At 39.5% G+C, this 16,024-nt stretch overlaps 1 protein-coding gene across 1 annotated transcript in view; it reads left to right on the top strand.

The window, feature by feature from the left end:
* Cand1 (cullin associated and neddylation dissociated 1) overlaps positions 1-15,343 on the top strand; it is a 37,124-nt gene extending 21,781 nt beyond the window's left edge. The window contains 16 exon segments of the mRNA XM_038314539.2: positions 2,131-2,429; positions 4,364-4,505; positions 4,756-5,601; positions 5,604-5,656; positions 5,659-5,710; positions 5,713-5,864; positions 5,866-5,940; positions 5,942-6,085; positions 6,087-6,258; positions 7,134-7,229; positions 9,027-9,196; positions 9,277-9,441; positions 10,275-10,382; positions 14,775-14,801; positions 14,803-14,844; positions 14,846-15,343. Coding sequence (XP_038170467.1) covers positions 2,131-2,429; positions 4,364-4,505; positions 4,756-5,601; positions 5,604-5,656; positions 5,659-5,710; positions 5,713-5,864; positions 5,866-5,940; positions 5,942-6,085; positions 6,087-6,258; positions 7,134-7,229; positions 9,027-9,196; positions 9,277-9,441; positions 10,275-10,382; positions 14,775-14,801; positions 14,803-14,844; positions 14,846-15,001 — 2,699 coding nt within the window. The 3' untranslated portion in view covers positions 15,002-15,343.
* Positions 15,344-16,024: the final 681 nt, after the last annotated feature.

The following is a 16,024-nucleotide window of genomic DNA, read 5'->3' on the forward strand; positions in this document are numbered from 1 at the left end:
TTCCTTGTGGTGCTCAAGCCTCGAGTCTTAAGCATAGTGGTGGATTACCACTCTTCAAACCCAGTCCAGTGTGTTTATACTGCTTTTTTTTTTTTTTTTTTTTTTTTTTTGAAACAAGATTTCCCTCTGTAGACCAGGCTGTCATTGAACTCGGAGATCTGCCTGCCTCTGCCTCCACAGTGATTTTAAAGGCAATTTATACTTTAAAAAAAAAACAAAAACAAAGCTTTTGTGCAAGATGAGTAAATTGTTTTTGAAAAATGAATCTAAGTATATACATATTTGGGTAGTTTGGTTGGTATTGAAAAATTGTAAATATTGTTTGAGATCCTGTTTAATGTTCATAAATAATGTAAATATTTCTGATTGAATTTCGGCTGGTTTGTTTTTGGTTTGAAGAGTTATAATAGAGATATTTAAATAAATAAATTACCAAGTCCATGGGTTAGTGGGTTTTCTGTTACTTTATAGTAATTTTTAGTTATATTTTGTGAACTTAGGCGATAACTTTCTTTAAAAATCTGTGATTTAACTCATCTAAAAAACAAGTACAACCTCCCCAACTCCATCTCCTCCTCCAGCAGCTACTGCCCCATTTCTTCTCTGCAGCAGTTCTCCTCGAACCAGTGCTGTTAAGTTCTTTTCTTCCTCTTCTGTCTTGAATGCAGTTCCAGTGATGCACAAAATTGAAATGCCCCGAAAATGTGTATTACTTACTCTTTTAGCTAGCATCCAATGACTAGGGTATCACGTCTCTCTGTCTTCTCTTCTGGTTCTTATTCATCTCTAACCACTAAATAGAGATGTGCCTGGGCTAAATCTTTTACTTGATCTGTTATATTCTTAGTTTTCCTTTGGATCTTATCTCGTCTTCTGAGTTTACTATCAGTATTAATTAGCTCAGCTCTACACCTTTCCTGCAAATCTGGTTTCGTACATGACTGTTTAATTGATGTTACTGATTGTTTAACTAAAATATCTATCTTATCCCTGCCTCTTCAGCCTCTGCTGCTTCTGTAGTCTCTTCCATCTTGGAACGGCTCCTTCATACCTCGCACCCCAGAGCTCTCCCTCATTTGACACTACTTTATACCCCTTTAGCATTTTTATTTTAGCAATAATCATTTTTGTGCATATTGTAATTGATTACCACTCACCTATTAGAACGCAGTATTCCTGAAGACTAGAAAATTTAAACTTGATTGCTTTGCTTTTAGTGTGGTGATTAGGATAATACTTGGCCCATAGTAGTCACTTGATAAATATGTTATATTAATGAGGAGAAACTTCAGGAGTAAAATGTATGTTCCGGGTTTTGAGTTGGTATTTATCATGCTAAATAATCCAAGTCCTTCTGCTACTTTAAAATGAGATGGGCTAAATATAAGAAATATTACTCAGCCACAGCGTTTCAGTTCCCGTGATTGAGACATTTATTAACTTTCTATTAAACATGGATTTCTAGGATGCAGTTTTCCTGATGTGTTGTAGAAGAAAGAGTTTGGTTTATTTTCTGTTAAATAGATTAAGTCTTACCTTGGTGCTACCTTGTAATTTTTAAATAGGTATTGTTAAATGAATCTAATGCCTTTTATTTTAGCACTATTTGGTTGAATTTTCTTATGAAGGATAGATGTCCAATCTCTTAGATCATGTCTTTGTTCCAATAGCACAGAGGAGGCTCAGGGAGGAGCTCTGTGAGACCGCAGCAGTAGCCTTCTTCTTGCTGAACACCGGTCATAGCTGTCCTCTACTGATCAATAGCCAAATCTGGGCCACAGTTCATCTGATAAATGCCCATTGATTTTTTTTTCTTCTACTGAGTCTTGAATTTGGTTCAAAGACTGAGAAATTTATGAGTTTCTAAACATTTGCTGTATTAATGAAAGTGTTGTAAACTTCTGTTTGTCATCTTCATAACAAGGTGGGGCTCGGCAGATTAAAGTGGGTGTGGTTGTAATGAGGTCTGTATCTGTTTTGCATTCTACTCTGCCTAAGCCACCTGTTGCTTATACGTTAAAGAAGCCACGTTAACTAGTTGTCTTCATTGAAACTCCAGTTGACGTTCTGTGTTAACCCTGTACTTTCTCTGCCATCAATAGCCTGTTCACCATTGACACTTCCCTCTAGGGAGCGACGACGAGTACAGCGACGACGACGACATGAGCTGGAAAGTGAGGCGCGCAGCCGCCAAGTGCCTGGACGCGGTGGTTAGCACGCGGCATGAAATGCTTCCAGAATTCTACAGGACCGTCTCTCCTGCACTGATATCCAGATTTAAAGAGCGTGAAGAGAATGTAAAAGCAGATGTTTTTCACGCGTACCTTTCTCTTTTGAAGCAAACTCGGCCTGTGCAGAGTTGGCTGTGTGACCCTGATGCAATGGAACAGGGAGAATAAGAAACCCCCTTAACAATGCTTCAGAGTCAGGTCAGTGTCATGCGGGAGCTTACCTGGTCTCAGGGGAGAGGGAGTGCCTGGATGACTGAGAGAAGCAGAGTTAACGGGTGCAGTGCTCATACTTGAAACCGTTGGTTGTCATTTAAATAGACCTTAAGATTCAGGAAATTATCTCTGATATTAATGGAGAAATCAAAGCTGTGAGATCATATAGCCAGCTTCACTTGTAATTTGTGTGACCTTAGACAAGTTAGTAATTTTTATTAAGCCTTGCTTTTAGTCCTTTGTGATAGGGTTTACTTAGAAATAGCTACCAGGGTTGTGATGGGTGAAATGGCCAGTGTAGTTCTAGTATCTGGTTTGCTGCCTAGTGACGTTCACCACCACCACTCTATTTACTGAATATTTGTCCATACTGGGCATTTTCCTATCTGTATGTAATTTATAGCAGCTCTAGGCATTTTTGTGTTTTTGTTGCTGGGTTTTTTTGTGTGTGTGTGTGTGTTTTTAGATGATCCCATGCTATGGCCCAAGCTCGGAGTCCTTTTGCCAGTGCCCCTAAGTGCTAAGATAAAGTCTCACTATACAGCCCTGGCTCCCCTGGAACTCACTCTGTAGACTAGACTGGCCTTAGAGAGATGTATCCACCTGCTTCTGCCTCTCAAGTGCTGGGATGGCTCATGCCACCACTGACTGGCCATCTACCCTATCTTTAAGTAATGCAAATACATTTTGAGCTGAACTTGTTAATGGAAGTGAACATGGAGATTTAACTATGAGAGAGGATATTTTGAAATAGAGGATAAATTAGATAGTTAGATAGACAGATAATAGAAGAACCATAAGGAATTCTGAGAATCTCTATTGTTTTTATTTCTTGATCAGTTTTATTTATGAGCTTTGTCTATATTAGGGAGAGAGTGTTTTATTTTACTTAGTTACTGTGTGAATTTGGGGGGCCGGAAAGGAAATCCCTGTCTACGGCTATAAAGAACAGCCGGGAAGGAAATCCCTATCTACGGCTGTAAAGAACAGCCGGGAAGGAAATCCCTGTCTACGGCTGTAAAGAACAGCCGGGAAGGAAATCCCTGTCTACGGCTGTAAAGAACAGCCGGGAAGGAAATCCCTGTCTACGGCTGTAAAGAACAGCCGGGAAGGAAATCCCTGTCTACGGCTGTAAAGAACACACCAAAGTTCGCTAAACATTAGAAAGCTTTGATCGGATGTCTCTGAATCTGACTTCTCCTGTCTGTACCTTTGAGGTGTTGAAGTCTTTTGTAATAACAAACTTAAAAAAGAAAAAGGACACCAATTTGATGGTATTTTTCTATTTTTTTAATTATATGCTTCAGTTTTTGGTTGGAAGTGATTCTGATCATTGAAGACTTGTTGCTTGTTAGGACACTTTTCTCTACTTTTTTGATGTTACTGAGCAAGTATAGTTACAGTACCTAATCTTGGCTCCTGTATAATAGTGCCTGTCTTAGTAGTTTTGGGAAGCTGCATTGGAAACATGATAGAAAAGGTAGATTCTTTTGCTCATTTCTTGTAAGTCATATTAAGTATATGGAGGCACTTGGAGAGATGGCCTAGAAGTTAAGAGCACTGGCTGTTCTTCCAGAGGTCCTGAGTTCAATTCCCAACAACCACATGGTGGCTCACAACAGTCTACAATGAGATACAGTGCCCTCTTCTGGCATGCAGGCGTGCGTGCAGGCAGAACATTGTATCTCACAATAAATAAAATTTAAAAATTAAATTAAAAAAATTAACTGGGTAGTGGTGGCGACGCATGTCTTTAATCCCAACACTTAATTCAAAGTCAGCCTGCTCTACAGAGTTTGTTTCAGGACAGCCAGTGCTACACATAGAAAAACCCTGTCTTGAAAACACCAAAAAACAGCAAAAGTATATGGAGGCCGTATCTTTGGATCAGCTAGCTAATGAGTGTGTGATGATTGCAGGTCCCCAGCATCGTTAAAGCTCTGCACAAACAGATGAAAGAAAAAAGTGTAAAGACCCGACAGTGTTGCTTTAACATGTTAACTGAACTGGTAAATGTATTACCTGGGGCACTAACACAACACATTCCTGTACTTGTACCAGGTATGTAAGGAACAATCTCTTTGGATACTTATTAAGCACTTTTATTTTTAGCACTTAAAGTTTATGAAAATTTTGTACCTACAACTTTTTAATCTGTTTGAACACCTGAAGTTATACCTTGTAAGGGGGATTTAATATTTTCTATAGATTGTAAAGCACCTGCCATTTTAGAGATTATATGCAGCTGAAAATTTTAAGTCTTTCTGAAAACTGCATAGAAACAATTAGATATTTTTCTTGGCTTTTTCAGGAATTATTTTCTCACTGAATGATAAATCCAGCTCATCGAATTTGAAGATTGATGCCTTGTCGTGCCTGTATGTGATCCTCTGTAACCACTCTCCTCAAGTCTTCCACCCTCACGTTCAGGCGTTGGTCCCTCCAGTGGTAGCTTGTGTTGGGGACCCATTTTACAAGATCACGTCAGAAGCTCTTCTCGTCACTCAGCAGCTGGTCAGAGTCATCCGGCCTCTAGATCAGCCTTCCTCATTCGATGCAACTCCTTACATCAAAGATCTGTTTACCTGTACAATTAAGAGGTTAAAAGCAGCTGATATTGATCAGGAAGTCAAGGAAAGGGCTATTTCCTGTATGGGACAAATTATTTGCAACCTTGGAGACAATTTGGGTCCTGACTTATCAAATACACTTCAGATATTCTTGGAGAGACTCAAGAATGAAATTACCCGGTTAACTACAGTGAAAGCTTTGACACTGATTGCTGGGTCACCGTTGAAGATAGATTTGAGGCCTGTCCTGGGAGAAGGAGTGCCTATTCTTGCTTCGTTTCTCAGGAAAAATCAGAGAGCTTTGAAACTGGGTACCCTTTCTGCCCTAGATATTCTCATTAAAAACTATAGCGACAGCTTGACTGCTGCCATGATTGACGCGGTCCTGGATGAGCTCCCTCCTCTCATCAGTGAGAGTGATATGCATGTTTCACAGATGGCGATCAGCTTTCTTACTACCCTGGCAAAAGTCTACCCCTCCTCCCTTTCAAAGATAAGTGGCTCCATCCTCAACGAACTGATTGGTCTTGTGAGATCGCCTCTCCTGCAGGGAGGGGCTCTCAGTGCCATGCTGGACTTCTTCCAAGCTCTGTTGTCACTGGAACAAACAACCTGGGCTACATGGATTTGTTTGCGCATGCTGACCTGGTCCAGTTTACTCTCAGAGCACAGCTCTTACTCATAAGCAATCTTATTATTCATTGCCAAATGTGTAGCTGCCCTTACCCGAGCATGCCCTAAGGAGGGGACCTGCTAGTAGTAGTGGTCAGTTATTCAAGATGTCAAGAACTCAAGGTCTACAGATTCCATTCGTCTCTTAGCACTCCTTTCTCTTGGAGAAGTTGGACATTCATATTGACTTAAGTGGGCAGTTGGAATTAAAATCTGTAATATTAGAGGCTTTCTCATCTCCTAGTGAAGAAGTTTAAATCAGCTGCATCCTATGCACTAGGCAGCATTAGTGTAGGCAACCTTCCTGAGTATCTGCCGTTCGTACTACAGGAAATAAACCAGTCAGCCCAAAGGCAGTATCTTCTGCTTCATTCCTTGAAGGAGATCATCAGCTCTGCATACGGTGGCAGGCCTTAAGCCGTATGTGGAGAACATCTGGGCCTTGCTGCTAAAGCACTGTGAGTGTGCGGAGGAAGGCACCAGAAACGTTGTTGCTGAATGTCTAGGGAAGCTCACTCTTATAGATCCTGAAACGCTCCTCCGCGGCTGCCTGAAAGGATATTTGATATCAGGTGGGTTGTCTAGACCTCCAAGTTTGTTGACTTATTGTTGAACAATGCCAGTTTAGGAACTAAACCATCTGCTTTTTGTTTTAATGTGTTAAAGTCACGTACTGTGATGAAAATGTGTTGTGTGCATATGCAATGTTTGTAATGTGAAGTGATATTCAAAGGGGCTTTGTTTCTGAGAAGGATAAAGCCTGATTGGGCAATTTCTTAAATAGTGTAATCTAGTTCTTTATGCCAACTACATTTTATTGTTATTATTTGGAATTAGAATATAGAGAAGACAGCTCTTGAATTTAATATGAAGACCTTGGTAGTACTTATTCTATTAAAATTGTAGAAATTACTGAATTTAAATACAAGAAATTATATTTCTTCTAACTGTTTACCTAGTTAGAATAAATAAGTGATAATGCTATTCATTCTTAAATATTGTACTTAAAAACTTCATGGAGCCGGGCCGGGTGGTGGCGCACGCCCTTTAATCCAGCACTCGGGAGGCAGAGGCAGGCGGATCTCTGTGAGTTCGAGACCAGCCTGGTCTACAAGAGCTAGTTCCAGGACAGGCTCCAAAGCCACAGAGAAACCCTGTCTCGAAAAACCAAAAAAAAAAAAAAAAAAAAAAAACTTCATGGACTGTAGGTTTTTCTAGTCCCTTCCTGGATTTAACCAGTTCCTTTTGTGAGGGCTAGGTCCTCTGTTGCTCGCTCCTTCATAGCAGACAAGTTTTCTTCTAAAATCCAGTAAGATTGTTCCTTTAAGGTAGGAAACTCATGATTTCGTATCTTGAGAGCGAGAAGACAACCTCTGGGGACTTACAGTGTCGTTCATGGGCATGAGTGGAGTGCATGCTGATGGACTTGCAATTTGTTTTTGATTAGGGTCATCATATGCCCGGAGCTCAGTGGTTACAGCTGTGAAGTTTACTATTTCTGATCACCCTCAGCCTATTGATCCACTATTGAAGAACTGTATAGGTAAGTGGGGACAACAGATACTGCTGAGCCACTTGGGAAAGTGCAGCATTTCAGAAGGTGCTGTTGCTTCAGTAGCCATCACTGTGAACATTTTTATTACTAGGGAAGTAAAGCGCACCAAGGTAATTGTTTCATTATAAGATCATTCATAATATATAGTTTTACAAGTTTAGCAATTATATTTATATAGGCATTTCTTTATCAGAACTACCAAATGATTTGCTTATAACGGAAGTCGCCAAATGTGGCAGCCTATAGTTACATTCCTTGATCACCGTATTTTGGTGATGGCCTAAAATGGCTGTAACAAATAAAGCAAATAGATGCCCTAGAAGAACAGCCAGTCCTTTTAACCAGTGGGCCAGCTCTCCAGCCCCATATAAAGGAATCTTACTGGTGTTGTTAGAACCTCAATTTTTGATGATTTCTTGGAACCCTCTAACTCAGGATCCATAGAGAAGTTCCCATATGAGATGACACAAACCTAAGAACAAAAAGGCGAAAGCTGGGTGGTCTGATTCTCAGAAGTATCGAGAGGAAAGCCCAGGAAACACTAGAGCCATCCCTATTTTTGTTAAGATAGTTTCTGGAATTAGACTTTTATAGTTTTTCTGTTTTAATCATTGGTTATGCCAATGCTAATAGTAATTCAAACTCCTCGGGGTGTAATTTGGTGTTTTCTTAAGGACAGGTGACAGTGGCACAAGGAATGGCTAAGTCGATTTCTCAGTGTGCAGGAAAGGGGGTCAGTTTAGAGTTAGGTGATAGAGATACAAATGAGTAGTCCTGCAAGACCTAGAAGATACCTGTTCCCTCCCTATAGAAGTATGTATTCAGACACTTGCGTTGTGAGCTATAGGATGCGGGGAAGATGCTGCCAGATGCAGGACCTATAGTCTGTGGTCCCCCTCACTTATCAGTTTGCTCTGCTTGAAATCGATCGTGCAGTTTCGCATCAACTTGACTTGGTGTCTGTATACTGAAAGATTGTTGGCGATAGAGTTGGGATTGTATAGAGGAAGTTACTATCTGCCGGACACCGTTCAACACTGCATGCTTTCGCTCTGCTCGGGGATCCTGAAAGCATCATCTCCATATATTGATTGGGAAATTGGGCTCTAAAAGTACCTGCCCAGAGCTTCACAGTTAATATGTAAAATGATCTGAAACAGCACATGTGTGATCTCAAGGAAGTTTTCATCTTAATTTCTTTCTGCACATTTTCATAATAGCAGACTTTAAAATCTGTGTAAGTAGTAGCTGGATATTTGACATTTATCCTGGCAGGTCACACTCTTGTGCTTTTGTTAATTCCTGTAATTCTCAGTGAAGACTCAGATGGCATTAGGAGGTGCAGTTCTCTGTCCTTGGATGATCTGTATTTCTGCTGAGTCTGGTTAGCTTACTTTCTTGCTGCTTTTAGTAAAGTGTAAGGAATTTAAAGGTTACGTTTGTTGACTACTGGCTCCATTGCTTCTGAACAACTCATCTGTTTATAAAGTTCTATAAAAAGTAGTGAATGATGGATCTTAGGTGCTGTTTTATATTACTCTGCTTTTTAGGTGCCAAACGTAAGTTATCAGTGGAAAATGTACACACATTCATCATGATGGTTTGTTTTCATGCTGCTGAAATAAACTTAATGCCTCTCTTAATCTTACATCTGCTTCTCTGTGGCCCTCATTGAAGAAATAGCAGTGAGACCCACAATAGCTAAGGCAGTTTAGAAAAAAAATAATGTGTAAATTGTGTTCTAAGCTTACCACAAATACGTCATTTCTCTTAACAATTTTTCAGGTGATTTTCTAAAAACTTTGGAAGACCCAGATTTGAATGTAAGAAGAGTGGCCTTGGTCACATTCAATTCTGCAGCCCACAACAAACCGTCGCTGATAAGGGACCTTCTGGACTCTGTTCTTCCTCATCTTTACAATGAGACAAAAGTTAGAAAGGAACTCATAAGAGAGGTGAGTGAGCTAGATCACATCTGTTACCTGCACGTGTCTTTAATTGTCCCCTGCTTACATGTTCCTTCTTGTTCTTACAGGTAGAAATGGGTCCATTTAAACACACGGTTGATGATGGTCTGGACATCAGAAAAGCGGCTTTTGAGTGTATGTATACACTTCTGGACAGCTGTCTTGATAGACTGGATATCTTTGAATTTCTAAATCATGTTGAAGATGGTTTGAAGGACCATTATGATATTAAGGTAAGATGTTTGTGAGTATCTATGGAAGGATTTATTTAATCGACTTTGATGTATATAATTTACTTAGATGTATATAAGTAAGAAAGATGAAGCCATCTATCAAGACACACAGACAGCAGTCGCGGAGTCTTCGGAGGAGTCACGCTGCCTTTTAGGTTTAGGGCTTCTGTGTCTTGTCTTATTTATTCCATTAGTCGTTTGTTTCTCTTTCGGTGTCAGTAGATGAGTGATTTTAAAAACAATCAAGTAAATGAATCATATTCTTTTCGTGATACTCTTTAACAGGGAGGGACCTTTGGCCTGGTAGAGCAAAGGTGGCTACTGAGCCATAGTACCTGAATTTCAGCTTTTATTATACAATCGTAGGCCTTTATAGTCCAAGGAAGAAAGAATATTTTAATATAGATTTTTCGGGTTTTATATGGACTCATTTAAGTAATCATCTGCCCTCCCAAACTCTACTGAGAAAGTAGAAATTTCTATAAAGTTTTGCATCCAGTTGAACACGTATCTAATTCAGTGAATTTTACTTACATTGCATGTGAACGAGTTTGCTGCCTTCTGCAGATGCAATAACCCTCGCTAAGGAGTGGGTGTTTTCACCCAGGTGATTCAGATTGCACTCAAAACTGAGAGCAGCGTTCTAGTTTTATATTGTAGGACACATGGAAGCTGCACTTCCCTTGCATTCACCTCAGATAAGGTGTTCCATGAATCTCATTCTGAGTGGCAGACTAAATTACGATGATGCTTTAATTTGTATATAGTTTTCTATTTAAAAAGTGTGTCAGAGGGTGTCATTAGAAAAATTGAATCTTTTTTATTCCTTATAGATGCTAACGTTTTTAATGTTGGTGCGACTCTCTACCCTTTGTCCAAGTGCAGTACTACAAAGGTTGGACCGACTGGTTGAGCCACTGCGTGCTACGTGCACAACGAAGGTAATTGTTGCCCTAGGCTACATTTGGCATAGGAATTAGGGGTGTGGAAAGGAATTGTGTTAAGATAAAAATGTTAAAATTTTGTGACCATTAAATTTTTTAAATTCTTAATATATTGCAATTTACATAGTGTGGGTTGGTATTTCTGGGGCAGACCAGAGTCCTGTGTTTTAGTTAAGATGGCTTCCCACTCGTGTAACTTATCTTAGGCTTCCTAAGTTCTGGGCTTACAGGCATATGCCTACTGTCCTTTTTGTTTCATAAATTACTTTTAAAACATAAAAAAGTCAAGTGGGTGGTGTGGCGCACACGCCTTTAATACGGAGTAGTTCGTGGATGCAGAGGCAGATGGATGGTCTGAGTTGAGGCCAGGCCTGGACTTATGTGAGTTCTAGGAACACTCACGGACTCACACAGAGTAACCCTTTTGTCTCAGATAAAAGAAGATAAAACTTTTCCTTTTTAAAGAAAAGTGTTTATCTTTTTTTTCTGATACTTTAAAAACTCCAGATTCCTAGCTTATTATTTTTCTCTGACTTTTCACATTTACTTTTTGTTCCCTTTATCTGTTGCATGACACCCTTTGAGGAACTGGTTCAGAAATCAGAAGTTCATCTACTTCAGTCCTAGGGTTGGTCTTTCTTGGGAAATTCTTTATTAGTTACTGCTTCAACCTCGTTGCATTTTAATTTGCTTTCTTTTGTGTGATGATAAAGACTGGCCAAAAGCAACTTGGGAATGAAAGGGCTTATTTCATGTTACAGCTGTTGACTACCATTACAGGGAGTTTAGGGCAGGAATGGTGCAGAGGCCAAGGAAGAGTGCTGCTTACTGACGGCATCTCTTGACTTGCGCAGTTTGCTTTCTTATTTACTCCAGTACCCTGCTCAGGGACAGCACCAACCACCCACAGTGGGATGGGCCCTTCTAAGTATCAGTTAAGAAAAGGAGCCACAGGCATTTTCTGATGCCTGCACAGCTGCTTATAGTGCAGTCTGACGGACAGTTGACTCGGAGGCTTCTCTGTCCCACCACAGCACCAGACCATGTCAGGTGACACATGCTAACCCCACGGGTCTGCATGTCTTCTTGGTTCCGGTTTCTTTATTTGGGGGTGGGGTGGGGGTAGTTTGTGACAGGATTTCTCTGTGTAGCCCTTGGCTGTTCTGGAACTTGTTTGTCAGCCCAGCTGGCCTCGCCCCACAGAGATCTGCCTGCTTTCTGCCTCCCAAGTGCTGGATTAAAAGTATGTAATACACTGCCCAGCTTGGTTCAGTTTTATAGGTCAAATACATCCATTAACTTAGAATTTCCATTTATTTGTATATTTTTTTACAGGATTCCATAATGCTCATTTTGGATTTCAATGCTGTTTAATATTTCTATTCTGTATCAAGTCTAATTAACTTGGCTCTCATCTCTTCCTCGTGAAAATAGTTTTGTCAGTTTTGTTTATCTTTTCAAAAAGCATCTCTGCTAGCTTATTAATTTCTGTGTTGTTGGGAATCTCTTGATTTTCTGCCTCACTGATTTCACTCTGACCTTTATTATTTCTTACTTTTTTTCCAGGTTTTGTTTATTATTGTTTTTCTAAATCTTTTGGATATTTGAGGCGTAAACTCGCAAGTTTAGCACAAACTGACCTGAAACTTATGGTGTAGCCCAGGTTGGCCTCCACATCTTGATTTTTGGAGTACATCATTAGCTTATCGGAAATTTCTGAGTTTTTTTTTTCCATTGTAGATACTCATAGCTATGAATTTGTATCTTATATTGGACTCTGCTGTATTCCACATATCCTAGTAAAGTGCTGTTGAGGGTAGAAGCCTTCTTAACTCAGAGCAGTGTTAATTCTGCTATTAGAACCAGATACAGACAACAGAAATAAAACTGTCGACAGTTTTCTCAATGATCCTAGAACCAGCAATTCTCATCCACTTGGGAGAATTAAGCAACACATTAAAAAAAAGTCAAATTGATTTTATTATAACTGTACAGACAAGTAATATACACAGATCAATAAATATAATGTTGCACATAAATAAAAAGAAAAACAAATACATAACTACTTCAGTAGATGCAGGAAAAAGTCTTTTACAAAACCAAGCATCTCTTGTGATAAAAGTCTGTAGAACTGGAAAACCAAAGATCATTCTACAGTCTAATAAGGCAGTATGTAGCAACTTGATAGCAATTACACTTATTGGAAAAAGCATAAAGAAAGCATTTCCTCCTAAATAAAAAATAAGACACGATTTCCACACTTAACATTCTTACTCAGTGTAGTTCCTGAAATCTTAGATAATAGGCAAAAAGGGAGGAAACAGGAACAAAAAGTATTAGTTTCCGTTGTCCCTATGTGACGGCGATGTGGTTTTACACTTGAAGGATCTAGACCATTAGCAGAGAACAGTGATTCCGCAGTGGGCTTTCATATGCCTCGGTGCAAAACTAAAGAATCAGGATGACCAAATAGAAATCCCTCAATCGCCAAAGTCCTTCTGAGCAAAGCATCAACGTTGGAAACAATCAACAGTCCACAGCAGCAACAGCAGTGTGGTAATTGGCACCGCAGTCAGACACAGATAGAAGAAGCCTGCACAGCTACAGCCATCTGGGCTTTATTTTTGTTTGCTTGCCGAAATTAGAGTCCTCACTCGCTTTTGTTTGTTTGGGATTTGGTTGTTTTGGTCGGTTGGTTGGTTTTTTGTTTTGTCTTTCTGTTTTTGTTTGGAGACAGGGTTTCTCGTTAACAGCCCTGGCTGTCCTTGAACTCGCTCTGTAGACCAGCCTGGCCTCAAACTCAAAAGAGATCCACCTGCCTGCCTCCTGGAGGGCTGGGATTAAAGGCGTGGAAGAACATTGTCCAGCAGATCCCTTACTCTTATTCTGTACAGAGATCTAGTCAGTATGATCAAAGATCCTAAACCATGAATGGAAACGCAATACTCTAGTATATCGACATGGACAGTGATTTATTTGAGTAGGACTCTTAAAGTCAAAAACTAACAGATAGGACTACATGAAATTAAAAGGCTTCATTGCGCACAGCAGACAAAACAATGGGGTGAAGAGATAGCATGTAGAACAGGAGGAAACCTTTGCTCCTTGTTCACGTGATGTGGGCTTGGTACCCAGAATATAAACAAACCAACAAAGCAGATAATTCCGTATATAAATGAGTAATGAACTGGACAGGTACTTTACAGATGAAATTTTACAAGTGATCAATAAGTAATAAAAATGTCATTAAGGAAATACAAATCAAAACTGTATTGAGATTTCCATCTCACATTCTCAAGAAAATCAAACAACGAGAAGCAAACTAGTAAGTGTAAGGAAAAGGGAATTCTGGTAGTGCTGATAGGTATGTAAGTAAGTTCAGCCACTGTGGAAATCAGTCTTGCTGATTTTCAAGAACAATTAAAGTGACATGAACTTCCGTGACCTATAGTACAAATACATACATACTATGTTTATTATAACACTGTTCACAGTAGCCAACTATGGAATCAGTGTAGGTGCTGATGAGGTGAATGGATTTTTAAAGTGTGGTATGTAGTATGTATGTGTTATACAGATACACACAGTGCAGAATAGCAGTATTGTATATATTTTTTGAGACAGGTTTTTTTTGTTTGTTTGTTTGTTTTTTTTTTTTTGGCCCTAACTGTCCTAGAACTAGTTTTGTAAACCGGGCTAGCCTTGAACTCACAGAGATCCACCTGCTTCTACCCCTTAACCAAGTGTTGGGATTAAAGCGTGCACCACCACTGCCCAGCCAATTATATCATTTCTAGAGAAATGGGTAGACCTGAGATAATCATGGTATACAAAATAAGCTAGACTCAGAAAAATGTTTTTCCGTTTTGTATGTGAATTTAGGAAAAACACAAAACATAGAAAAAATACCAAAAAAAGATACAAAAGTAAAAAGTGGACTGAAGTTATGTTAGTGTGGGATAAGATACGATTTAGTTCTTATTAGAGAGGGATTAATAACTGACACATAATGAAATGAATCTTGGAGAATGAGGACTTTGAACCTTGAAGATGAAACAAGTTTAGTGTTTTAATCAAGGTGAAAATAAAGGCATGCATGGAAATGTTATTTAGTGTTCAAGAAGATGAAATTAAGTATTTGTTTTCTTGGTAGGGCCAAAGTTCTTCTCTCTTTCTATAGGGCTGGATATTTCAGTCTTTTTATATTAGGGCTTGTGTCCCCATACTAAGAGAGAGGTAGTACCTCAAGATTTGTTGTGTACTGTACTGAAGTGCAGTGTGTCTTCTGGGGTATGAGAGCGTGGCTTTACATTATGGACCAGGAGTTCCTGTCTGTATACGTTTTGTTAATGCTACAGCATGTAACCTGATTTTACTATTGTGTTGCAGGTAAAGGCAAACTCTGTCAAGCAGGAGTTTTGAAAAGCAAGACGAGTTAAAACGATCCGCTATGAGGGCAAGTGGCAGCGTTGCTAACCATTCCAGAGGCAGAGAAGAGCCCGCTAATGAGTGAATTCCAGTCACAGATCAGCTCTAACCCTGAGCTGGCAGCCATCTTTGAAAGTATCCAAAAAGATTCTTCATCCACTAATTTGGAATCAATGGACACTAGTTAGATGTGTGTTCACGTGGGGACCATTACATTTGACCGCACAATGCACTGAGTTGACAAGTTGACCATTGACACGGAAGAGAAGTGTCTAGAAGCTTCGGGATGTTCCATTTGTTTTCCTCCATGGAGAGTTTGTTCAGCTTTCTTCCATTTTTGTTTTATAGCATTTACTTCAGAAATCTGTATTTCCATAATCCAGGACGTTGTAAAACACTAATGTTTTTAGTGGTTCGGGCAACATTTGAATGGGAACTAAAGTTAGGATTTATTGAAATGTGGAAATAGGGTCCAGTATCTCTTTGCCCTGTAATGTGTAGGATTAAAATGTTAAAATTTTGTGACCATGGATTTCTTGTTTTATAAATTCTCTCATTTAAAATCAGTTCTGCAACACAAAAACCATGTTTGTTTTCTTGTATATCCTCTTCTTTCAGCAACGTAAGTTGATTTTAACTGGCAGATAAGAATGTCCATTTAAGATGTTATATTTCAGAGATTGGCATCTTAGCAAAGATAAAGTATCACTCTTAAGTATAAGGCTTAACAATATCCCTTGTGCGCACTGATCTTGCATGAACAGGTTTACAAATATGTATTATCTGTAACACAGCATGTACAGATTATTCTCAGTGCCAGTTCAAATAAGCATCAATGCAGTGCTGAGAGGGGAGTTAATGTCGGAACTGTTTCCGCAAATCAAGTCACAGCAATTTGCAGCCCTATCCTGTTTGAAATTATCTTACACGTTTACGTACTTAGTTTTCTTAGTTCCATTTGGTGGTGTGTTCCTACCGAGTTAGTTCTCGAAGCCAGACTGTCACTCCTGTTGGGTTCTGCCTTTGTTACTGAAGGATAAGAACCTCACCTGCGCTTTCAAGTTTCATTTTTAGGAAATTCTGAAGCTGCCTATTACTCATTTTGTTAGATGGAGCTTTCTTGTAGTTGAGTTACAGCCCCACCTCCCCAGCCTGTCTCTTGTCCTAAGCTCCGTATTGTCTTTGGTGAGTGTTGGCTGTTGGCTGGGGAG

Source organism: Arvicola amphibius, chromosome 17 (genome assembly GCF_903992535.2).
Source record: "Arvicola amphibius chromosome 17, mArvAmp1.2, whole genome shotgun sequence".
NCBI classification, from domain to species: domain Eukaryota; kingdom Metazoa; phylum Chordata; class Mammalia; order Rodentia; family Cricetidae; genus Arvicola; species Arvicola amphibius.